This window comes from Centruroides sculpturatus, unplaced genomic scaffold (genome assembly GCF_000671375.1).
Source record: "Centruroides sculpturatus isolate CEXI.00-Female unplaced genomic scaffold, Cexi_2.0 scaffold8, whole genome shotgun sequence".
Classification (NCBI taxonomy): domain Eukaryota; kingdom Metazoa; phylum Arthropoda; class Arachnida; order Scorpiones; family Buthidae; genus Centruroides; species Centruroides sculpturatus.
This window is the reverse complement of record NW_019384535.1, coordinates 414,218-440,935: the sequence shown is the minus strand read 5'-3', so window position 1 is coordinate 440,935 and position 26,718 is coordinate 414,218. Positions and strand designations below refer to the sequence as shown.

The 26,718-nt window shown below is 31.9% G+C and overlaps 1 protein-coding gene across 1 annotated transcript; it reads left to right on the top strand.

Moving 5' to 3' along the window:
* The first annotated feature begins 687 nt into the window (after positions 1–687).
* On the top strand, positions 688–12,734 carry LOC111623165 (putative fatty acyl-CoA reductase CG5065). Its single transcript, XM_023365635.1, has 12 exons — positions 688–756; positions 838–951; positions 5,310–5,485; positions 5,552–5,624; positions 5,963–6,069; positions 6,165–6,342; positions 6,413–6,457; positions 6,987–7,114; positions 8,710–8,946; positions 9,017–9,146; positions 12,289–12,416; positions 12,482–12,734. The coding sequence occupies exons 1-12, from the start codon at positions 688–690 to the stop codon at positions 12,558–12,560; spliced, it is 1,464 nt and encodes a 487-aa protein (XP_023221403.1). The 3' UTR covers positions 12,561–12,734.
* Positions 12,735–26,718: the final 13,984 nt, after the last annotated feature.

Genomic DNA, 26,718 nt, shown 5'->3' with positions numbered 1-26,718 from the left:
GAAAGGTGGAGCGAGACGAAAAACACCGCTTGAAAGTCATTCTAATTTCTTGGTGTCGTGCCTCGCGAATTCCTTCTAACTGGTCAAACTGTCGACAAGCAATATCATTTAAGAATTTTACTTTGTTTGCGTGAAGCAATTCGTATAAAACGATCCGACTTGAAAAGGGAAATCCCCTGGAAAATGCGGCTGCTGACAATGCTCTTCGTATTCGTAAATCTACGGTCTGAAATTCAACAGATATGGCTTCGCATGCTTCGTGTTCACCTAATACGATACGGTGTGGTTCTACCCGTTTCCTAGAAGAAAACATCCGCTTGAGGGATTCCACGAAATCAGCTATAAGGCTTCTTTCGAAGATTAGAAAAACGTTGGCATATGCACATGGAAATGCAGAATTACTTTTATGAAGACAAAAAATTTTCATGAATTAATTCGATCTTTACCTGTTATTAAACCATCCCCGACACTTTATGATCAATGAGGTATAGTTAAGTGAATTCTGGCTTTAAACTGTCTAACTGGTAAACGTTTTTACGATATGAAACCTCTCTAACCTCTCTATATATAACATAATTCTTTTAAAATGGAGAAAATGCCATTGTCACTGTTGTGATAAACTTTTTGTTTTATCTTTTTTCCTTTGATTCATTTAACAGAATATTTGAAAGAATTGCTGAATAAAATATGTCCATATCGAAATTTTACGACAGTCGTGAGGTATTTGTAACGGGAGTAACGGGATCTTTGGGAAAGGCAAGTATTTCTACGTCATAATTTTATACACAGATATTTCAAATATAACTCATTTCCGCTTTATCTTTGTAATATTTGAAGGTGCTTTTAGAGAAATTGCTAAGGTCCTGCAATAATGAAAAGATTTACGTTTTAATCAGAAGCAAAAAAGGAATGACAGCGGAAGAGAGGAAGATGGAATTGTTTCGTTCTAAAGTAAGTTAATATGTAATTATTCTGGATTACATTTATTTCATGAAACGTAAACTATTGTTTGATAACTTGAAATATTACTCATATCTTCTGTAAGAGTTACAGTTCAAAAAGAGTTACTGTTCTGTAAGAGTTACAAAAGAGTTACTGTTACAAGTTCTGTAAGAGTTACAAAAGAGTTACTGTTACAAGTTCTGTAAGAGTTACAAAAGAGTTACTGTTACAAGTTCTGTAAGAGTTACAGTTTGAAAATTCAAATGTACAATTAACATTTATTAAATTTTACTCCGAAGAAATGCGATTTTCGCTGAAATAATTGGAAAAACACGTGATACTTCCTTCGTACAAAGATTTTGTGCAAAGTGTAGACAGAAGTTACGGCTTATTTATACTTGCTCCTTCTAGAGAACAAACCAGAAAATGAATATATTGGAGCATATTACGCAACATTCAATCAATGTACTGTATTTGTATTTCTAATGTAATGAATGTTCGCAGCACAAGTACGGTCCAACGTGTGAGCAAATTCCTGGCATGCCCATGCCTAGTATTGCACCATGTTCCCTACACCATAAAGACGAGTAACATATTCCCTCATTTTAAGAATAATTACATGTTGAGTTTTCACGTACCATTCCAATTTCACTTTCGGTTTCTAGAGGTTGCAGTTCGATGTATACGTAAACCTTTACGCCATCAAAACCATCGAGAGAATGGAGGTTTCATTACAATACTAAAGTTAGTGTTTTTAAAACAGTATTACAGAGGCAGAAAAGATGTAAGTTGGAAAACAGAACTGCGTCAGTTTATTTTTAACGATCAGTGACATAATCTATATCTATATCTAAATACAGTAGACCCCCCTATAACGCTTAGATACGTTCCACGTTAATCGAATTTTACGTTGTAGGAATCATTAAATACATGAGCCAATCGCAGCCCGACACGTGTGAAGTTTACGGACTAAGGCTGTTTGAAAGGTTTTCTTCCATAAAATTAACCGATTCTAGACTAATTTCACTTAACATTTCCAAAACACGTATAATTTTTAGGAATAATCCGTATAAACTATGCTATAAACAGAAAACTGTAGGATTACTTACCGAGTGTGCACCGTTCGACTACGCCGTTGCTCAAGCTTGTTTTCGTCGCGGAACAGCACACGAAACGGCGGCCGCGATTTCTGATAACGAATTTTTCGCAGAAAAATAACTTGACCTTTGGAGACATCATTAATATAAATAATTTTTATGGCCGTTGAATAAGAAGTGTTTCTTTCACAAGAAATGTATAAAATTAGTGCTGTATTAGACTTACGGTACCTAATTTACATACTGTGCAGACGATAATAAACTCAACTTACTAGCCTAAAATCTCCGTAGCGTGTTGCCAGGCGGCAGAAAGCATATATATAATTATAATAAAGTTACAATAAATTAAGTTAATATATAATTATATATACAGTACCTAATTTATATATAATTAATATATAATTATATGTACAGTACCTAATTTATATATAATACTGTACAGACGATAGCAAACTCAATTTAGCCGCTAGAGTCTCTGTAGCGTAGCGCAGGGCCGGAGGAAAGTAGTTCAGCTGCTCATCCACTATTGGTCCAGATTCTATCAATTTTGGCGCGATTCGAGTCGGCGACGACGTTTTAGGAGTTCCTTTATACGAATATTGCTACAATTTTTTCGCTACGTTATAGGAATTTCCGTTATAGGAACCCACGTTATAGGGGGTCGACTGTAAGTCTAATACAGCACTGTAATTTTATACATTTCTTGTGAAAGTAGCATTTCTTATTCAACGGCCATAAAAATTATTTATATTAATGATGTCTCCAAAGGTCAAGTTATTTTTCAGCGAAAAATTCGTTATCAGAAATCGCGGCCGCCGTTTCGTGCGCTGTTCCGCGACGAAAACAAGCTTGAGCAACGGCGTAGTCGAACGGTGCACACTCGGTAAGTAATACTACAATTTTTTGTTTATAGCATAGTTTATACGGATTATTAAAAAATTATACGTGTTTTGGAAATGTTGAGTGGAATTAGAGTCGGTTAATTTTATTGAAGAAAACCTTTCAAACAGCCTTAGTCCGTAAATTTCACACGTGTTGGACTGCGATTGGCTCATGTATTTAATGATGTCTACAACGTAAAATTCGATTAACGTGGAACGTATCTAAGCGTTATAGGAGGGTCTACTGTATATAAAAGTACTTGTCCTGACTGATTGAATGACTGATTCATCATCGATTAGAGGAAACCGCTAAACCTGAAGAGGTGAAATTTGGTACACACTTAGGGTATGTCATGAAAACGCACACTAAAAAGGGATTTTTCGAAATTCCCCCGCGTGGAGAAAGAGAGAAAATTAACGCTTAACCGGAAGAATGGTTTCTACTGTACTATTTTAGATGCGATTTTTCGTTTTCATCAACTTTTAGTCTTCATTGAGTGTTTAGGTGTATCAAATTAATAACATTTCAGACATTGTTATAAATATTTTTATCTATTTCGATTTTAAATTCGAATTTGTTATTGCATATTGGTTCGATTATAAAACGATTGTATACGTTCCAGAAAATTGATCAAAGGGAAAACAGTTCGTTTGATTCTCGGCAATTTTCATCATTCACAGTTGTAGGTCTTATATAACAATTACTATGGTTGTTGAAATACTGAATATAAATGGGGTTCGCTTGCAAAAGTTCTCGCGGGCAAAGCCGCGAGTAACAGCTAGTATATATATATAAAATGGACGTGTTTGTTTCTATATTTCACATTTTAGTTGAAACTACACATCGCACATGAATGGTGTTTGTGTGTGGTAGTAGCTCCAAGTCTCCCATCGTGCATTATGGTGGTTGCGTATCGATAGCTATAAGGGTGCGGGAGATCTGGGGTTGAAAGCGGTTGACTTCTAAAATGTGTAACAATGGAAGTGTCAACAATGAAAGTGTTAGCAATAAAAGTGTTAACAACGGAAGTATTAACAATGAAAGTGTTGAGTAACAAAGGTGTGCAAGATTTACAGACGCAGATGCGGTTTTTTGTGTTTTTGCTGGAAATTGAACATATTTTTAGACCCATGTAAAAATTCTCTAATCAATCTGAAAACAGGGGACCTAATGCTGGCATTCTGTGAAAACGGGTAAGATTGGCTATAATGTAGTCTTAATAGTCGAATAGTTGAAAATGTTTTGCAATAGACAAGGACCATTATGTGTGAGTAGTAGAGACGTGTGACGCACACGCTTGAGTTGATTTTTCATAAGCAAAAGTGTATGAATAACAGAAAATAGTAGAAAGTGAAAAGTGAATAGTGAAGTGCGAAAAGTAAAAATATACAAAACAACGCCAAAAGGTAAGAAATAATTTCTGCGGTCTCGAATCATATCGAAACAGAAATAATCAAACAGAAGAGCAACTTGAAAATTTAAGGGAAACACACCGAATCAGAAGAAGATTACGTAGAAAAAAATAAACAGTTTTTTATGTAAAAAAAACTATATTACATATAAATGTACGAACAAATAAAAACCCAGCGAAGCGGGTACTTGCAGCTAGTTACAAATAAAACTTGTAAGTAAATTCTATACGTCAAACGAAGATCATTCTGAACGCTAAAAGAATTTACTGTATTCATTAAATTTTAAATAATAAATATCTGTTGGAATGTAATTGTTGTGTAATAAGTATGTCAACGATTAATTATTTCTTCATTTTTAAATAGTTTTTTTAATTTAATTTTTTAGATGGATCAATTATAAATACAGGACGCATCTTAGTAATAAATCATTACAAAATATACGCAATAAATTAAAAAAGTTAAAGTTGAAACGACAAATACATTCGTAGAAAAGATTTTGCTGAATTTCATTACTACATTATTTTAGTTTTGTCAAAATTACGTACATTTATTCACAAAACCGGCGTCACTTTAATCAAATTAGCGTAAAAGCAATCACGTGTATGATAACGCGAATATACTTAAATTTTCTTATATTATTTTAACAATAAATTAAGCATTTACAATTTTTTAATAAAACCCATCTCTACCCTCAAAATTAAGCTTTTTATCCATTTTTATAACAGTTACGTGTATAAAAAATGCGATAACAGATGGCGGCACCAAAATTTTAAAGATTTCAGGAACAGTTGAGCAACTCGTTGCTGATTTATTTAATTAATAAATGTCTTCGTGTTGTCAGAATTGAATACATTTTACACAGAATCGAACACAATTATGACGACTCAAATTTGTCTGATTTTTCTACTCGCTTACCTTACCTTATACAATCAAATTTTTTATCGAATTTCTAATATATTCATTATATTTATAAAAGATTTTCGAAAATGTTTTACTGAAAAATCCGGAAATTACGGATAAAGTTGAATGCATCGAAGGGGACCTCACAAGAGAGAACTTAGAAATTTCCTCGTGTCATATGAATTTGATAACGAAGAATGTTTCGGTGGTGTTTCACTTGGCCGCTTCGGTTAAATTCGATGAACCTTTTCGGTAAGTTTTACTCTAATTAAGCAGATCATTTTGAGACTTGCCCATTTATTTTAATTTATTTTGCAGAGATTCGTTCGTCAATAACGTAGAAACGACAAAAAATGTGGTAGAAGTTTGTCGTCAAATGAAAAATTTAGTGGTAAATATTTGGTAATAATTTGATTGCAGCTAAGTTCTTAACGTGCACGACATTGAATTTAGCACAGAACTTTTTCGTATTTATAGTTTAATTTTCATTTCTAAATCAAATCAGCTTAAATACTTCGTATGTTTTGCGTTTTTCGCTGAAATAACACAAAATATTTTTCTATGTCTTTGTAATGTTTACCGATGTCGATTACAATTTTTATTAATAATTAAAAATAATTTTAAAAATGCTATATCGTTAGAATAAAACATTATTTTCAATACTCATTCCGCTTATTGTTCAGAACAAATTTTTTTGCGGATTATTGAATAAATTAAATATAATTTCAGGCATTCGTACACGCATCTACCGCTTATTCTTTCTGCGACAGAAAGGAAGTGGATGAAAAAATCTATACAATGGCCAGAAGTTACGAGGAATTTAAGAACATTGCAAAGTACTATATTATGACATTTTAAATGCAATATTTTTGCAATTTAATTTTTTAAGTTTTTCAATACGTTTGTTGTGTTGATACTTTTCTAATTGTAGTGTAGAGAATTACTCTTCGGTAGAGATAACAAAAGAAAATCTTTTGGAAAATCGACCCAATACTTATACTTTAACAAAGGCCATAACAGAAAATTATTTAAATAATTTCTGTAGAGATTTGCCTGTAGTAATTGTAAGACCTTCTATTGTGATTAGTACTTGGAAGGAACCTTTTTCCGTGAGTATTTCTATTCTACGTCAAAATACATTATACGTTTGTGTGTAATTAGTACAAATTTCTTTTTTAGGGATGGAACGATGGCAATAGTGGAACAGATTATGCAGCAGCAATTGTAAGTGTATATAAATATTTCTGGGAATATGGGAAGGATTAGCTATTTTTGAACTCGGATATTGAAAATTTATCCGGGTATACAGATAAATCCTTGAGAGAAAATTTTTATTTGAGTAATACCATTTACAGTACTAATATACAATAGGTTGTATTAGTAAATTATTGTATTTTTACGTTCCTCTTATTCTTCTAATGTTCGCTCTTTCCAATTTAACTCTGTCTAATCACACTGACTGAAGGAAAGCCACATTTACGTTCATGAATCAGGAATTATAGTTAGAATTTACTTAATTTGTTATTAAGTGGATGCTTATGAGTTAGCTTCTAATTCTAATTCTGTGTTTTGAAGCTTTTTGTTTCGATGGTCTTTTTACAAGTAGAATTAAATTCTTCTTCTTCTTTAAAAACATATTTTAGTTTCTAATAAAGGTAAATATTGCAATAAGCATATTTTATTTCATAAAAATTTAATCCGTGTGACACGATTAATGTCGGGTACTCGAAACAGTATTGGGTTCTACTTTCAGGGATTGAAAGGAATACTTCGAAGCATGTTGTGTGACGAAGCGAAAATTTGTGATTTCGTTCCATCGGATACAGTGGTTAATTTGATGTTGGCTGCTGCTTGGAGAAAGTCAATAATGCCTCATCGAAGGTAGGTTTTATGAATATTTCAATAAATTAAAAAAGGCGTCGTCGTTACAAAGTTTTCTCATTTTAAGTACTCGCTATACAAGGAAAAAAATTCAAACATTTGCATTTAAATTTGAGCTATATTAGAAAAGATGTAGCTTAATCAGAGTGTATGTATGAGCTATGGTATCAGCAAATGTATATAAATTGGTAAAAAGTATCCGTTGAACATTAAATTCTCTCATAAACACGCATATTTGGGAAANAAAAAAATTCAAACATTTGCATTTAAATTTGAGCTATATTAGAAAAGATGTAGCTTAATCAGAGTGTATGTATGAGCTATGGTATCAGCAAATGTATATAAATTGGTAAAAAGTATCCGTTGAACATTAAATTCTCTCATAAACACGCATATTTGGGAAAATTCAGAATAAAATTGAAACGAGAGTGCGAAGTGATAAGCCACGGCAGTACAAATTCTCAGAAATTTAAAAAACAAAAAGTCTATCGAAAAGATCCTTTACAGCGATAAAATCTCATTTGTAATATAAGTTTAATATATAAAGGTGCATCGTTGTTATGTAGACAAATTATGTCTTGTTAATAGTTGTTACTTTATAAACTTAAATACAAATACCTGTTACTTCGTTTCTACATCAAATGGTATTTATGTACCAGAACTACATTTATGTAAACGAACAAACTTAAGTATTGCAGGTAGAATCAATTTGTTATGCAAAATTATGTTTATAAATTATAAGTGAATAATAATTCAGCGTGAGCTTTACTCGTCGTCCCAGTTTTTTCACAACTCCTTGGCCACTTTATCTGATCAGAAAAAGTTTGAATGTCTGACGAATTTTTGATATGTCGTCAAGTATTTCGCATTAATGGAAATGTTTGCACAACGCTTCTTCTGTTTCTAGCGTTTTCACTATAATATTCACTACCGCTTTAAATGTATCTGTAACCTGCTTGGCTCTGTCACCAGCAGGTGGTATTGAAAATGTAATGCTTTTTCTATGCGAGAGTATTTTGGGCAAATTGCTTTAAATACAGACGAATAGCATAGAACATTTTGCATTAAAAATTTTTTATTTTTTTTTCTATAGAGTTATTTATGTTGATATTAGTGTCAAAAAATAACGCAGAAGACCTTTTAATTAAGGTGTAATTGGCAAAATAACAGCAATTCTTAGTATGGGATGAGCGAGGTGTTGTTCTATTAATTTAAAAATAATCGCTAGTTGGCTCGTTAGCCTCCGACATATTTGTCCCTCACACTTAACTCTATATAGTTTCCACTCCACCGTATCTGAACCATTGCGCCTTTTCCAAATTTCTCTGCAGCCGCATTAACTGCAGGGAAAGTAATAAAATTGACACCAGAACTATGTTGGTATCTTTCGATTTTCTCTTAAATGAAACTGGACAATATTGAGTTTGCCAAATTAATGTAGAAATTTCTATGAACAGAAAACATTTAACAGAAAAATATAATTTTTTTTCTAAAATACTCAGACAGATATTACAAATTTACTACTTTTAATTTCTTATATAAATTTTAAAATAATCTCTAGACATATTTCAGAAAAAATTACTGTTCTCTTTCAGAGAAGAAATTGCAGTTTACAATTGCACTTCAGGATCCATAAATCCTTTCACTTTGCAACAGTTTTTCAAATGTTTAAATATTCATTATTGGAAACATCCCTCGGAGAACACATTTTTATATCCAACAAATATACCCAAGAAGAATTATTATTGGAATCGTGTATGCATTATGACGCAACATGAACTTCCTGCAATGCTAGCCGATGTATTACTAGTTGCTATTGGGAGGAAACCAAAGTATGTTCTTTGAAATGTGCTTACGTATTCTATGGCATGTTAAATGATATTCGCATTGTTTGCAATTTAGGATGATGAAAGTCTACGATAAAGTTCATAATAAAATAAGCACGATGGAATACTTTTCTACTAGAGATTGGAAGTTTAGCACTAGAAACGTTCAGGAATTGCTGGAAAGGATGTCGACGAAAGATGAACAGGTAGGATTAATTTTATTTAAAGTAGGCGGCATCTTATGACAAGTACAATTGACTATCTACAAATGATAGTGTCGGGGATAAAGAGGAATTTTAGAGTCAACGAAATATTGTGTTACGCGAAGTACCATCGTCTAATGAGATATTAATATTTAAATATGTTTTAAATCCGTACGACGTTAACAGGTATGGAAATTTAAATATGTAACATATGGAAAGGTAATGCGCTAAGTTACGTGACCTGCGTAATCAAACAGTAATCATGCGTTACATTGAGTGTTGAACACAAGATTATGTTATTAATTAAACACTTGGCTTTTTCCATTTTTATTCAATTGAATAAAGATGGAAAAGGTCAAGTGTTTAATTAATAACACAATCTTGTGTTCAACACTCCATAAATAGTAAAACACGGTTTCAGAAAACAAATCACAGACGTTACATATTTTCCGATTTATTTATTAATAACATTTAGAAATCGTGGTATTTTTGAAACCGTGCCAGTAATTCGAACACAAATCAATTATTGTATTTGTTTAGACACTTGGAAAATCTCATCATTAAATTTTATTCAGTTTATTTTATTCAGAAATCGTTTGTAACATCTAGTTAATAGTTTGATACTGGTTTTGGATGAAGTGAATTCTCGTTTACATCGTTATTTCTAAGAAAATCCTTTATTAATTTCTTATTAGAGATCCTGTTATACATCTTCCCGAAATCTGTAAGTAGTTTAAATAAATTCGTATACATTTCCACTGGTCGATAAACTACAAATATTCATTCTATCGTTGATCTGTCTACAATATATTCAAATAAACTACTTTCTAAACTAGTCGTTCCTTCAACTTTACATCTCACAAGTGAAATGCGAAGATGAAAAACAAGAGAACTGTATGTGGAAGAGTACATCTCGTCTGGTCTAAAACTTGTTTTTATTTTTTCAAATAAAAACAAGTTTTAGACCAAAAAAATCTTTTATGAATATCAAATTTTAGGTCGAATGGGCGAGCGGTGAAAGTGTCACCCTATCGCTCTGGGGACTCGGAATCGAATCCGGACGATGTTGAAAAGTTTCCAAGAATTGTTCGGAGGATGTTCCTTCCGAATATGTCAGATACCGTCTCTAACCACCCAGCCGCTTCATTGTGAGCCTGGCCGAACTCGTAATGGGCTGGCTACGAGTTGACAATGTTGGCAATACGATAAACAAATGATAAACGTGCTATTTTACTTTTCATTTTTAACTACTAGAAATTACGAATAAAGCGGTTGGTTGTAGCTACATAAATTAGAATTAATGTTCGCCCTGGATCTAAGCAGTGGTTCTTAACCTATCTCGAGTGTTTCACGAAAGAAAATATTTTAAAGTATTTATTCCCATTGTATTCGTAGACAATTCATGTTATTATTTTATTCAACATGTAAAAGTTTATTAGTTTATTGCTTCTTTGTTTCCTGAGAATAGTAAACATGGAATAGGTTATCAAGTTTTTGATGTATTGATGCTAATGCTCAGTGTAATAAAAAGTATAGCTATATTTTTAATTTAAATAAAATAATTAACTTTTGTTTAACCAATAAAACATTTCGGTAGAAAATTTCGAATTGAAATAACGTGACTTTCGTATGTAGTTATAAACGTGGAGCAAAAAGCAAAAATTCTTAACCAAGAAATATTTGCGTGAAATGAAGAATTTGAGTAACATATAACACAGTTTGTACGCATATATTGAGTAGTAACACAGTGCAAGTATTGATTATATGTGTACTCTGTTCTCTGGTAACTCAGCCCGTCTGACCGGACACATTGATGATGTAGCATATTTCATAGTTCCATGTCCGAGAATACTTCAAGCTGTCCGAAACAAAATAAAAAACTTTAAAAAGACACCCACTTACCATCATTGTTTGACTTTATTCGCTCCATTTATTTTTATTTATTATTATTTTTTATTCATTCACTTGATTCGTAAATATTAAACAGTGGAAAATTGATATAAAACTCAGTGCTGAAGCAGGTTTATTGAGAAAAAAAGCGTATTTGGTGTCATGTCAGGCACAGAAATACGTTTGGATGAATACCATGTACACTAAAATCACATCGATCCCCTTACAAATGAAGTGATTTTCTATGATAACACGAAACATTTTGAACCTTTCTTGACAAAAATTCAAAAGTTAATTTTAAATGTTAAAAAGAAAAATTTCACAAAATAAACACGACAAGAAAAATCTGCTCGTACTCATTGAAAAATGTCCATTATCAAATATTGCTGTTTACGTAAAATACTTCTTATAATTTGTGTTCATATCTCAACATTACCTTAATATATTTTACAAATAAAACACTTGTGTTGATACAACATTTTACTGTTATTGTTATTTTTAATTTATTGTATTACAGTGACTTACTGGTGTCGATAATACCGATCATTACGTGTATTTTCTACATTTATTTTAGAAAATAATTAAAGTTGAAATTTTAAAGCACATCGCATCAAAACGCCATTAACCATTTACATAATAATGAATTTCTTTCATTTATTTACATCGGACATTTTAATAACGAAAAGAAAAGACGAATGTAAAAGATGAAAGCAAAAAATTACACTATTTGCCAATAAAATCGCAACACCACGGAGGCGGCAGCAACAAACGCGAGAATTGCATAAAAGATACAGTATTGTTGGGTAAGGCAAACGATTAGCAATTGAACGCATGCTTAACTGTTATTACTGCCAGAAGCGGCTACTCTGGGTACTGATTTGATCTCGCTCTTTAACTCAAAATTATCTGCCAATATAATTATGTCTTTTACCCACATTATATCGTAAGTGTACAGTACAATAAATACGACTTTGCTATTTGCTTTCGTTCCCGGTGTAGCATTTTTTACGACCAGCAATGTATAATCTGTTATTGCCATTTCTGTGAACTAATAACAAATTTGATAATTATAAGTATTTTGGACGCATTTTATTTTTATAGAAGCTGGTTGAATCTGACAGGTTCGAGTAGGGAATTTATCGAGATGCGACAACGGCACTAATTCAACAACAAAAATATATGCGAAATTTAGTTGTGTCGAATGTAAAAATACAATACTTATAGAATACGAAAAATAATCGAAATTATATTTCAGTGTTTCGATTTTGACATCTCAAAACTTAATTGGGACCGTTACATGGAAGATTACTTTCTGGGCATCAGAAGATTTGTTTTGAAGGAAGATGACTCGACCATCGCTCGAAGCAGAAAACTAATATTAATGTATGTTTTACATTCTTCCGTTTCTAAATAATACAGTATCTAACGCAATGTTATCTCTTTTACAGGAAATATTATATTATTTTACTCGCAAAATGTGTATTGCTTTTCGGATTTCTTTACATCCTGAGTTTCTATTCATTCTAATTTTTCCTAGATAAAGTTTATTGGTTTTTTAAAGTTAAAAGCTATTATATCCTAGTATTCTTGTAACAATTATTACTCTGTCACGATATAAACCATAGAATATACTAAGAAAATGTGATTATCGATGTACCAGGAAAAAAGTGATGTCTAAATTTTTGTGTCTAATTAAAACCTTCAAATCGATGTGAAATCTTTAATATTTCTTATATGATAAATAAAGCAATTGCTGTTCAACTGCATATAAATTGATTTGAAATTCGTTGTATAACAGATGAAGAACAAATTAAAGCTCCAAAATGGACTTTTCACACTAGTTAGCTATTTTATGTTATTCATTAATTTTCATAAAAATAAAGCAAGTTTGTTCATTATCATAATGCCAAAGTTCCTTCATCCACATAAAATCATATTCGCTTTTTCATTATCACGGAAGTAATTTTACATTGAGGGAAAACTACGACTTCAATTAAAATTACGATTAAGCAGAAATAAAAATAAGCTTTTTCTAACTGTTGCATAGCTTGTTTCTAAGTGTCTTAGTTATTTTAAAAAGCTTATTTTGCATTAATTAATTTTAAGTGGGGAAGGCGTAAACTTCGTGAATTGTTCATCAAATGAAGAAACATGATTTAATTAAGTAAATTTTAAAACAGTATAAAACAAATTCGGTAATTGCAAAGAAAAACTTCTAATACAGCATTAGGAGAAATTCTGTGCAATGATAAATAAAACCACCATAAAATGTAACTTTTTGTTAGTACAAGGACCTAGTTCATTTGTTGTAGTTTGTTTTAACGCACTTAATTTTCCTAGCAAGAGAAGTTTGTGTTCTGAAGAACTACCAAAATGTTTGAATCAACCCAAATTCTTATAAGAAAATTCATAGCTTTGAGTGATTTGTACGCTTTCATGTGATTAAAATTTAAAAATTGGGTTGTTAAGATAAAGTAGTGTACGATGTAACCATATCTTATGTTCTATCTTCGGCAATGAATTGCGATCCTCTATGAACGAATTGGAGTCATTTTCGTACGGATCAACTCCACCACAAATAAAAATTATTACTTTTGTACCAGTCAGAGTCTTGACCTGTAAGAGTTTTTCAATAACCAGCTAAAAAATTTTTTTATCTTCTATGCGTGATAAATGTTCAGACACAAGCCTAAATTATAACACCTCCACAAACAGCTTGTCACAAATATGGCACAGAAGGCAGATCTTGCAGTAGAGAAAACATATAGAAAACTGGCATGAACGACATTTCACCATGACGATTTGGTCACGTGAATTCATGTTCATGCAAGTTCTCTATATGTTTTCCACTTCAAATTAGTGCTGGAATGTTAAGCCCGTGTACATCATACCTTTCCGATAGCAATGGAGTCATTCCAGTCATCCATTTAACTCTTTGCGGGGAAAAGATTTCAATTGAAATAACGTGACTTCTGATGTTCAACAGAAGTTATGTGTAGTCCATCAGAGCCAACTGCCACTTTTTTTTCCATATCTGGACTCGGCTTTCATCTATGTAACTACGATCTCGTGATTAAGGAAGGACGGATGGATGAACAGAAACACAACAGTGAAAATTTGTAAATCTAAAATTTTTTCGAATTGCAGCCCAATTAACAATTAAGTACTCGAACTTAACGTGAATTACAACACTTTCTGGACGGTAATTTAATTTCGAAATACCAAAAACTAAATAAAAATTCATAGAGGATTTTCAAATTAACATTTTCAGTAGCATATTTTAAAATATCAGAAAATAGACTACAGTTAAATTGATAATCCACAAAATATGTTGCTTCGTGTCTTGCAGATATTTGTAAAGTTATCGACGATAAGTTACGCAAATTATATAAACTTTACGAAGAAAAGTGTATCGAACCTATACTACTTATGCAGCCATAATTTTCTGTACGTCGACCCTATATAATAAAAATTGTCTTTCAGCTTAATCATATATATGCCGAACATATGCATTTGTTTATGTTCTTCTGTCCGTTCGGAGTAATTGCATGATAAAAGGGAAATGTTTAATCAGCACAACATACTTTATATTACCTCGACATAGACTGTTTTTTGAACTTTTGAGTTTATCATCATCCTATCTATATGTCAAAATTGAATTAACCTTAATTTTATTTTTCAGATTTGATTTTCTTTTATTAAATCCAACAAAACTTTTGAAGAAAATATTATGTACGTTTTACAAGTTGTAAAATTGTGTTGTATGTCAAAATCATTTCAAAATTGACACGAAATAAAACATTGAGAAAGAGTCAAATCAGAACTTTGTTGGACCACATTTGTCCCGAATTACATGAACAAGTCGACTTTGCATACTTTTAATTAATTTATCAATGATATTCTGCCCAATTTTTGACCAAACCTTAAATAATTCTTTTTTGTACAATGATAAAGATTTTCTATGGATAAGAAGAATACAGCGGTCTAATTCATCGCACAGATGTTCTGTTATTAAGTTTAAGTCTGGTGACTTGGTGGCCATTCAAAAACTTCGATATCATTTTTATTGAAATATTTTCTGAGAAACAATGCTGTACGATTGGAATCATTGACTTCTTGAAAGACAAATTCATGTTCAATCCCCGTTTTTTTCGCTGTTGCCACTAAATTGTCTTCAAGTTTCTGTTTGTAATCTACTGATCTCATGCGATCGTGAATTTGAACAATATTGCCCATTCCAAACCTTGAAAAACACACCCAAACCATTAAGGTGAGTGTTTTATTGTTCCCACAGTTTTATTTTTATTGAATACTTGAGTTTTCTTTTTCCAACCAAATTTTTGCCGTTTAGTATCCTGCAAACTCTCGTTTTGACTGATCACTCGAAATAATACTGTTCCAAATCTCTACGGGCATGTCCACAAATTTTTTGGCAAAAGCCAGTCTTTTCTTCTGATTCACTGCTGAAATCATTGGTTTTTCTACGATCCGCTCTTCCGTGGAAACCCTTTTTATTTAATCATTTATTTCTTTAGCTATTATAAAACAGTTTTTAGTGGCCTCACGGTAAATCATTGCATCTTCTCTTGATGTTGTGGCCTAAGAGCGTTGTCCTGGTGGTAAATTTCTCACTGTACTGTTATTTAAATATTTTACCATTACTTTTCTAACACCTTCTCGTGATATTTGATGCTTTTTTTGCAATAATAGAAAGAAAATCGCCATTTTTACGCTCATGTATTAATAAAATCTGCACTCTTTCTTCGAGATTCAATTCTGTATTCTTTGGCAAACTTTCTTATTGATACGGAAAACTATTTAATTCTCAATTCTGGAATTAAATTTTGTATTATACTCAATTTTAAATTAATTTCTTACTGTACTTACGACGTTTTCTTTGCTGTCAACTTCAATAGATATAAAAATACTTCACTCGTCGCTCTTCAATTGTTTACTGGTGAAACAATTGAATCAGTTAGCTAATGTTTTATGCAAATTAGCAAGGTTATTAAATTTATGCAAAGAAGTTAACTGACAAAAATGCATTTTTTTAAATGTTAAAAAATAGAATTTTTTCGCTTCTCAACTTTGAAATGATCTTGACTGCATCTGTAAAAATATCTAATTCTTTGATTGGGAAAATTCTGTTCGAATCCAACATTTATAATTAAATATATAGAGATAAACACTACATTTTTGGTCAAACAGATGCTTTTCTTTCCTGCTCGTTTTTTTTTAGTTTTATTTCTATTGTAAAACATACAGACACGACCTAAATTATTTTCTTTGTTAATAGTCTGATCATTTAAACCATTTCAATTAAATCCGTTCGTTTCCGTAAACTGTCCTCGATTTTAATAAATAATAATAAATAATTCTTAATAAACAATAAATAATTCTTTATTGATCACAGAAAGTGTGTTAACTGGAATTTAACTGATGAGCGTCACTTCTGCAACTTTCGTCTTTTCTGTGTATTTTCTAACGTGGTTCGCGACATGGCGTCTCTTCCGTGTTTCGTTATTTCGTAATTCGAACCAGCCATTTCAATTACGAACGTCTTTCGGTGCCACCCATCGTTAGGTGCATGCCCACTTGCTATTATAAATGTATTATGAAACACGCATTTGAGAAGAATCATTCTTTCTTAAGAAGAAGATTAATGCGTTCATTGTTTTTCTTGTTTTACTTTCCTAGTTATTATGTATGCATAACAAGAGATAGAACGGGAATCGTGTTAAATTTCATCCTCACAGTTTTTCCTAAACCTCCACGTTTTGAGATTTCTTCAATAGAAATATACTCAATAATGGCCAACAAAATTCGTGAATATGTACTTATGTTTCTGTGTATATTGGCGTCTATTTCGCTTGTTATTGCAAAATGGGATAAGTATTAAAAGAATGTCATGGTGGCTTTTATATGAAGAACACAAGTAGTATAGAAATGATGCATTCTGGGGTACAAAAATTAATTAGTATATAAATTTAATATAAAAAATTTTTTTTCGTAAATAAATTTTTTTTTTTAAATATTAAAAAATTTTTTTTTGAGTTATATTGAAATAAAGACCGATACAGTATATTATAATTTGTATAAGAATTTAATAATTTGTATAAGAATTTAATATAAAAAAACCGATAACACAACTCNAGTAGTATAGAAATGATGCATTTTGGATTACAAAAATTAATTAGTATATAAATTTAATATAAAAAATTTTTTTTTTCGTAAATTAATTTTTTTTTTTAATATTAAAAAATTTTTTTTGACTTATATCGAAATAAAGACCAATACAGTATAGATTATATTTTAATTTGTATAAGAATTTAATATAAAAAATTGATAACACAACATCGAAACTCGCGCCCTCTATATTACAACTTTTTATTTTTTATTTTTTTTTAAATTATATCGAAATAAAGACTCATACAGTGTAGATTATATTTTAATTTGTATAAGAATTTAATAATACAAAACGGAATTTAATAATATAACATAACTTTTTATTCGATTCACCCTTCTATCATACCCTGGAACTTGGTCGTGTAAACCCCGTGCTATCTCTTTGTTTGAAAACTCGCGCCATTCTCAGTTCTAACATGGAAGCGTATTGTGTTTAAAAACGATTTGTTCCTAAAAATATGATTTGGTGTTAGTGTTTAACGAAAATGTGATTGATTTAGGTAAGGAAAATAACAGAATTATCGGATGACTTTTTTTTACCGATCTCTGTAGTTTTTAAAGAAAATTATTGGTTTTTATAATATATTTCTTAACGGAATTATTGGGGGGAACGTAATATATTTTAAAAAAATAACGGACCGCGTTTTTTACCGACCTCTGTAGTTTTTAAAGAAAATATTATTGGGAGAAATCTTTCACCCTAAAACAGTCCTCTGAAGTAAGTTGTGGGACTGCTTTCTTTAAATAATTACCCCAAAGCGGCTCTGATTTGCGGATAATAAAAAAATCTTTCTCTACTACACCCNATCGATTTTAAAGAAATAAAAAATAGTTAAAAGAGTCCATTGTTTTTAAATCTAGTAATTAATTATATTATCGTTGATAAAGAAAAAAACTTACGTTCTGTGCGTAATGAGATGTCGGTACAAAAAGAAGTCTCTGAACAGAAATATTGAATGCAGGGAGGTGCTTTCGGTAGATTAATTAAAAAATGCAGCTGGGAGCTTAACTTCAGGGACTGTTTTGAGGGGTAGTAGAGAAAGATTTTTTTATTATCAGAAATAAGTCTATGATGGAATGCAGCAGGGGGTGCTTTCGGTAGATTAATTAAAGAATGCAGGGGTGTAGTAGAGAAAGATTTTTTTTATTATCTATAAATCAGAAATAAGTCTATGAACAAAATATTGAATAGATGATGGAATGCAGTTCACAGATTAACTTCAGGGGGTGTAGTAGAGAAAGATTTTTTTATTATCCGCAAATCAGAGCCGCTTTTGGGTAATTATTTAAAGAAAGCAGTCCCACAACTTACTTCAGAGGACTGTTTTAGGGTGAAAGATTTCTCCCAATAATATTTTCTTTAAAAACTACAGAGATCGGTAAAAAACGTGGTCCGNGACATTCGAGTAAATATATACTTAAACTAAACTTTTGTTTAATATTTCAAACAAACCTATCGATTTCTCTAAATTGTTCGTGCAGCACGCCAAAAAGCATTTTTCATTAACACGACGTTGTCCTTTTCTTCTTCTCAGACGTTTCTTTCGTAAGGTGAGTTGACAATCGAATTTCTAATTTTCTTCCTAAACAACTTTTCGTGTATGAGATAGAGCAGACTTCGCCCATTCGCTACTTTTTGTAATGAATATTCTTTCGTGTAATATTGTAAAACAGTCAGAATTCTCAGAAATGTTCATAGAATTTGCACGTTAGCAACTGCAGAACTGACTCACTTTTGCTTGTACATACGAGTGTCTTCAACGCAATCGTTCACAATAAACGAATATTGGAAGGTCAAGACCACATCTATAGAAACTCGATTAATCGTAAAGAGCATAATCAGATTTGAATGGAAACCCTTCAAATCATAAGATAATGTTTTACACTATGATAATATCAATTTTGATTTGTGCTTAATTGAGAATTTGAAATTTTGTTTTCTTTTTCTTTCATTATACCAAAGTCTAAATTCCTTCAATTCGAATTATAAAGAAAACACGTGAAAAAATATGGATTGCGCAAGGATTCGGCAAGTCATTCCGGAAAACAACAGGAAAAGTTTAATTTTCAATAACCAATGGAAATTTCTATCGATGTGCATGAAATTCTTAGGTTTGAATTTTGAAAAGAGATTTTCCCTACACATCGCGCTCATGCTGGCGGGAGCCAAAATATATCCAATTTACTACGTTTTTGAAACAATCCTTCAATCCTCGAAAGGGAAATTATGAGCAGTCGATTGGCTTATATTTCTTTATTTTATGTTCAGTATGTCCATTGAAATATTTTCTTTCTATTATTTTCATGCCACCAAACGGATCATCCCATTTAAAATCAATAGCGCAAACGAAATTATTCAACCTGAAACTAACGAAGGACACAATAAACTATTATTACTGAAAATCTGTTTGATATGGGTAACGAGCATGGCATAGTTTTTGGCATTCCATTTCAGCGTAACTAAAGGTCGTTACAAAGAGAACGATATAAATAGATTAGTTTCCAGACATCTGTTTAATTACGAAGACGAAGAATGCTTATTACATTATTTCACGTTCTTCTGTCTTGTATTCTTCATTGTTATTGAAAATAATTTCTTACTTCTCTTCTGCATGCAAAGAAGTTGAAAGTATTTTTAAATTAATTAGAAAAAGCTTGCATATTGAAGATCATCCATCGCACATAATTGCCGAGGCTCAACTGAACTACAGGAAGCTGACGTTTATTATAAACGATCTCAATGTCGTTTATTCGCCAATATTACTTTTCTGGACTGTTTTTGTCAGTGGTAATGTCGTATTTCAGATCGGGTATATCCTCAACATCGACAAATCTCACCTTACAATATTCGACATTTTTTTTATTGTTTTCAATTCCGGTGTTAAATTTCTATTATTTTCCGACGTATGTTGTTCTTCTTCTGACGTTACCAAAGCTGCTAAAGACGTCATCGACGACATTTACGAAATGTCTTTGAAGAGCGATGACAAATGGATCGAAGAAAAGACGTTTCGGTTTTCGGTCATCTCTCTACAAAATTTGCCGAAATTTTCTGGCTACAATATGTTTAACGTAAACACCAATCTCTTGTTGACTATTGTGAGTGTTATTGTTACTTACACTGTACTTTTAATTCAGTTTTCTGTAAATGTTGCTTCGTAAGTGAATTACGTCCGTGTGTATGTATTACCATATACGAAGACTGCAAGGTCGTGTAGAGATTTGGGATAACTGATGAGAGGGCAGATATCTTCTGACCTCTTTCCTATTATGTTAAATCATAATTAAACATTTGTCCTTGCAGTAGCAAAGAAAAATATTTTATTGCTTTCTGAAGGATTTATTGGCACTTTTACCCAATCTATACTAATATTCTAAAGAGGTAAAGTAAGTTTGTATGTAGCGGGGTAATCTCCGAAACTACTCATCAGATTTCAAAAATTCTTTTACCGGTATTTAGAATGAAACTTCAGGGTGGACATAGGCTGTACATTATTCCGTTAAACGTTCGTATAAATTAAAAGATATCATATAAGTTTAAGGCTTTTATATCTAACAGATGACGTTACGAGTACGACGAAGTTTGCTTTTCTGTGAGGATGAACTAAAGCGGATCATCATCATCTATCTATATAAATAAAAATGTAATGTTCGTTAATTCTTACCGATTCCTTTGAAATTTTGACACAACGTTGCATTCGAATACGCACGTGCTTTTATATAATATAGGCTTATATGTTGAAATTTCCTCACTGGGTGGAGATAGAAAGGATTAAGGCTTAGCATGAAGAACTCTGCTTCTATTTATAGTATTTTAGATGCGGTTTTTTGCGATTTTGATTGCGTTATAATAGGGTACGTCGAGAGAATGTACACTAAGAAGGCATTTTTATAAAATTCTCCCCACCCCCACGTGGAGTGTTATACATTTATAGTAGATACATTTGAGCCACAACAACGCGTGGCGGGATCTGCTAGTTACTTATATTATTATAGTCTAAGACATTTCTTAGTTATAATGTATGGCACCTGTTCAGAATTGAAACTGGATCATTTATTTGGTAAAAACTAATTTAAAAATTCAATAACATCTAGCATTCGTTGAAGTGTTAAAGTTTTCCTTTGCCTTTCTTGACAATGGTCATTGATACTGGAATCGGTGCGTGCTGGCTGTAACTGAATATTATTACAGAAAAACATTCAATTTGGAAATTATATACTCTCCAAAATACTTAATCTATTTGATCAATTTAACCAATGACAAATTTAACCAAAACCACTTACATTTTTAACTTACTATACCATTAATATTTCTAAATACATTAAGTTCTTTTATCGCATTAAACTGCGTATTGAGACCAATACTAGAAAATTTAAAAATGTATTGGATAAAATGGTTTAAGGAACAATATGTTAATGGAAACTCTACAATATTCTAAATTTCTATTCTTCGCTGCCCTTCCTCATAAACGTTGGTAAAAATAATCGCAATCATTAGTTAAATTTCAGTCAACGCTCTTTCGGGAATCGAACAATAATTCTTAATACTGAGAATAGTATACGGAAGCAAACGGATTGATTAAAATGATATAAATCAACAGACTATAAACAAAGACACAATTTTAGTCGCGTTTATATTTTGTAGAATAAAGTTAAAACTGAAACAAACGTGCAGGAAAGAGAAACATCTGTTTGACACATAATGTAAAGTTATATTTCTTATGAACGATGAATGTTTAGGATATCGGAAAGATCTGTCCATAGTCGTGTTGAAAGCCACGAATCACGTCGTTATTCCGGCTCTGTGCGTTTTGTTTTTAGGTGAAAATCTCATTGTCAGATAAAAAAATGTTCCGCGAATGGAGTAAAACACAAAACTCCGTTATTAAAGTGACGAATACTAACGATAACTAAGATGAATAGAGGAAGGGACTTTTGACACTGGGAAAACACGAGATACTGTTGTATTTATTTTTTAATAAATGCTCTTTGTTATTTATCAAAAATACTAACAAAATCGGTTTTATAATTGGAAGTCTTATTATTGTTTAAGTTTCAAAAATATTTTCAAAGAAAGTGAGTTTTTCTTTGGTTACTTATGGTAAGAAGGCTGTTTGATGTTACTCCATGCCTGGAAATTAATCATTTAGCCTACGTGTGAAGTTTACTGCGAATATTTCACCACAGCTAAATCGTACGACATCTACACACCTCTTGCCGTGTTTTAATACAATAAAATATAAACGCGATAAAATAAATTAATTGTTTTGTGACGTCATAAAAATTGCTTGGTTTCGTCTTTATCTCGTAGTTTAATACGAAACGAATCAATACTTGAATTTTAAATAAATCGCTGTTTATCCAGTAATATAGAATTTAGTTGTGCCACAGATTTTACTGATTTACAAATACACTAATATCCTTTCTATCTCAACGAGGGATAAAAAGTATTCCCGCCGTTTTAGCTTCTTCAAATGTTAAATATAATACAGTAATAGGATTCCTACGATGGAGAATTATTTCCTTTCATTTTGCATAGCAATGATTTTGTTTAATAATGCGTAACATCAACTACATAATACCAATTACATAACGCTGTACTTTTCTAATACATTAACGTATCCAATCATTACTTCGTTAGATTTATAACCGTGTGGACAATTGGCTGAGAGTAGAATTTGACGATTCATATTGCGAACATAAAAATTCTAAACTTGAAGTAATTATAAGAAGACGTGATGTAATATAACGAGTCAGCAATTATATTTTAAAGCGTTCCAAGTCCAAACATATAGATATCCAGCAACGTGATCGTTAACTTTCCCGGCATTATGTGAAACTACGCGTAACGCCATCTCTTACACTATATTTTTTTTAAAATAAATTTTAATATTTTTATTATTATACAATGGCAGAAAGTGTAATTTTCAAAGTAGTGATTGGTGTAATAAAACTTGCATATACTAATAACCAGTAAAATCGTCATTAATTTATACTGCAGATATGACGTACGACCCTCTTTATCTCCTCACTCCATCCATTTTTAACCAACGAAATTTAATAGCATCGATTTCCCTAATCAAATCAATTCGTAATAATTATGGATTAACACGAAAGACGATTTATAAAACGCAATTACTCATTAGAGATTATGTCTTAACGTCATTTATACTTATTCAAATCTCATCAGCAAGAAGTCAGCCAGAATGGATGAGGAGAAGGAAGTAAACAAGTAGGCGCTTTCATTTAATCTAATATATAATCGAGACGGGTTGAGGATAATAATAATAATAAGCACAGAGCTCAAACGGAGGGAGGCTCTGCGCTAACTTTCAACTCCTAAACGGTTAGGAGTTGAAAGTTGAAATTTGGTACACAGTTGGTACGTTACGAGAATGCACACTAAGAAGAGATTTTTCGAAATTCCTCCCCACGGGGGAGAGAGACAGGATTAAGGTTTAACACTTCCATCAACAATGGAAGTGTTAAGTAACAATGCAAATTTTAACAATGGAAGTGTTATGTAACAATGGAATTGTTAAGAGAAAGCGACGTGCAAGACGCAGATGCAGATTTTTCGTTTTTGCGGGAAATCGAACATATTTTTAGACCCATCTAAAAATTCTGTAATTAGTCTGGAAACAAGGGGACCCAATTCTTTCATTCTGTGAAAACGGGTAAGGTTGACTGTAACGTAATAATCTTAATCTTAGTTATCGTTACTTTTGCCCGAGCAACGCCGGGCACACCTGCTAGTTAATTAATAAGAATTGTAATCAGATTCGTAACCGCATACTCATGGGAAGTCCAAATAACAAGGATCTTGCGTGACCATCGATTTAACGTGATTTGAATAATTGTCAACTGTAAAAATTCGTCCGATGGAGAATTACTTTTAATAAAATAAAAGACAAAACTGTCCAAAAAGGATCACCATTTATTACTTGTGTTCCAAGACTAAAACATTTTCGGCGACTGACCTTCCTTTTTAGGCTACTTGTCGCCGTAAAGGGCAACTTCTCTAAAAATCTACATTTTCCAGCGCTACTCTTTAGTAGATAAAAAGAAGAAGAAAAACCCCAAAAGAAGGTATGATGGAAGCAAGACAACTGCATGTCACCAGTTCCTTTTTCAGAAATTTTATAAAATTTTAATTGGATGTTTTGTGTTTTTTAAAAGGACTTTTTGTGAACTTTACGGCGACAAGTATCCTAAAAAGGAAGGTCAGTCGCCGAAAATGTTTTAGTCTTGGAACACAAGTAATAAATGGTGATCCTTTTTGGATAGTTTTGTCTTTTATTTTATTAATTGTCAACTTATAATTTTCCTTTTAGTGTTATTTTAGATTGTAGCAAATCAAATTACTCTGGAATCGAATTTGAAAATAAAATATTTAAAGAGATTGAAAGTGTTATTAATTAAAGTAATTAGGAAAAGCTTGCTTATTGAAGATCATCCTTCGCATATAACTGCCGAGGTTTAAATCAACTATAGGAAGATGACATGTATTCTAAATGACCTAAACGCCGTTTATTCGCCGATGTTGTTTCTTTGGACGATTATGGCGAGTGGTAATGTTATATTCTTCATTGGATATATTCACAACACAGATAAATCAAGTATTTTCACACTATCCCTGTGAAAATACTTGATTTCACAGGATAATTGAATCAACTATCTTATTGGTTTCTTCCCATTCTGGTTTTGAAGTATTGTTGTTTTCCAATATGTGCTGTTGTTCTTCTAACGTTACTAAAGCTGCTAACGATGTGGTAAAGGAGATTTACGACACGTCTTTGAAAAGCGATGACAAATGGATCGAAGAAGGAACATTTCGCTTTTCCACGATCGCTCTGCAATATTTTCCGAAATTTTCATGGTTATATGTTCAGCATAAATATAAAAATCTCTTAGTAATCATTTTCAGTGTTATTGTTACTTATACTGTACTTCTAGTTCAATTCCGTGTGAAATAAACACCGCTTCACGAAAGAATTAACACGTACGCATCTCATCGAAATCAGTTTTAGAAATTCTATAATAGAAAATGCTTCACTCGCGATTCACATAGACATCGTTAAACTTTACTTCTACGAAAAATCCACCAGTGGACGAGTGGATAAAACCACCGAAGATGGGTCGTGGGTTCGCACCTCGCCGGCGATCTGACCACACAGAGTTTTCCGGACATTCCTGACACCTAAAAAGGGGGTTCAGAAATCTTTCAGTTTCCAGTAGAAAGTCCTCCCGGGAGGTATCTCCATGACAGATCTTCCGGAAGTTGAGTTGCCGTATACAAACAAACATACGTTCAGGGGAGAAATGTATAAATTTAAAAAACCTTTCTGAAAACGGGTCTATATCGGGTCTATTTTTTTTCTTTGAAACTCTTTATTTTAAAATTTTTATTTTATGTTTAAGTGTTGCCATTTACAGCTATGACGCAGTAGGGGGATGATTTGTTAGGTACTTAAGGCCTGTATAAGAGTACAGTAACCTCGTATATCTTCTGAAATGTATTTTGTTTGTCAAAATATCTGTCGTAATATTTAAAAACATAAACAAAAATAAAGTAGTTAAAACACTGTTTCATAGATTTCGTCAATACTTAAGAAAACTCATAAAATGTGTTTAGTTGTCACATCGAGCATGCTTAATAAACGTCATATCGATGTAATTATGTAATATTAACAAGTCCCGTGACACGTTTTTCTCGGTTATGATGTCCGACACGCGCATGTTCGAACCTCCGGTTTTAAACCGGTTTACGCTGAAGGTTAGAAGCGTGTTACTACATTTGTGCTTACATATTAAGCAGAAATGGAAAACACCTATATTGGTAGGTTTCGTTTTCCAAGATAATACCTAATTAATTATGGTATTAAACAACGACAGTAAATTTAGCCAAACGAGTTCTAGTAGTTGTAGCCAGTAAAGGAAATGTACGACAACATTCTGTTTGCTGTCACGCATTGATCTTAACGACTATTGAATCGGCTCCGACAAATTTTCAGGTAAGTTTTTGAAATTCCAAATTAAATCCTTTCTTGAGACGTAATTAAAAATCTACGAAAATTCGCAGATTAGATAGATTAATTAGAGAAATGTTGGCGCTTCTATTGAATTTCAAATTATTTTCTCAAAGCAGCATAATTAATCTCTCGGATTTTTACTGTATCATCTTATACAAGATTGCGCCTCGTATACCAAGAAGTAATCGAGAGATTTAAACAGTTAGTCTCATCAATAAAGAAAATTTTTATCGCACATATCGTTTTTACTTTCCCGGCTGTTATATAGGCTATAACAAAGGAAAATATCGCCATCGGTAAAAATCTGACTCCCTAAAAAATTTTTGGACTTAGGAAATCTTGAAAAATCAAGAAATGCAAAAAATATTCGGATGTTTTTGTATGTGCGGATGTTAATGTGTGAGGGAGGCACTATTTTATTCATCCTGTTTGAAGGTCAATACCGTAATTAGCCATTCGATGCCCTG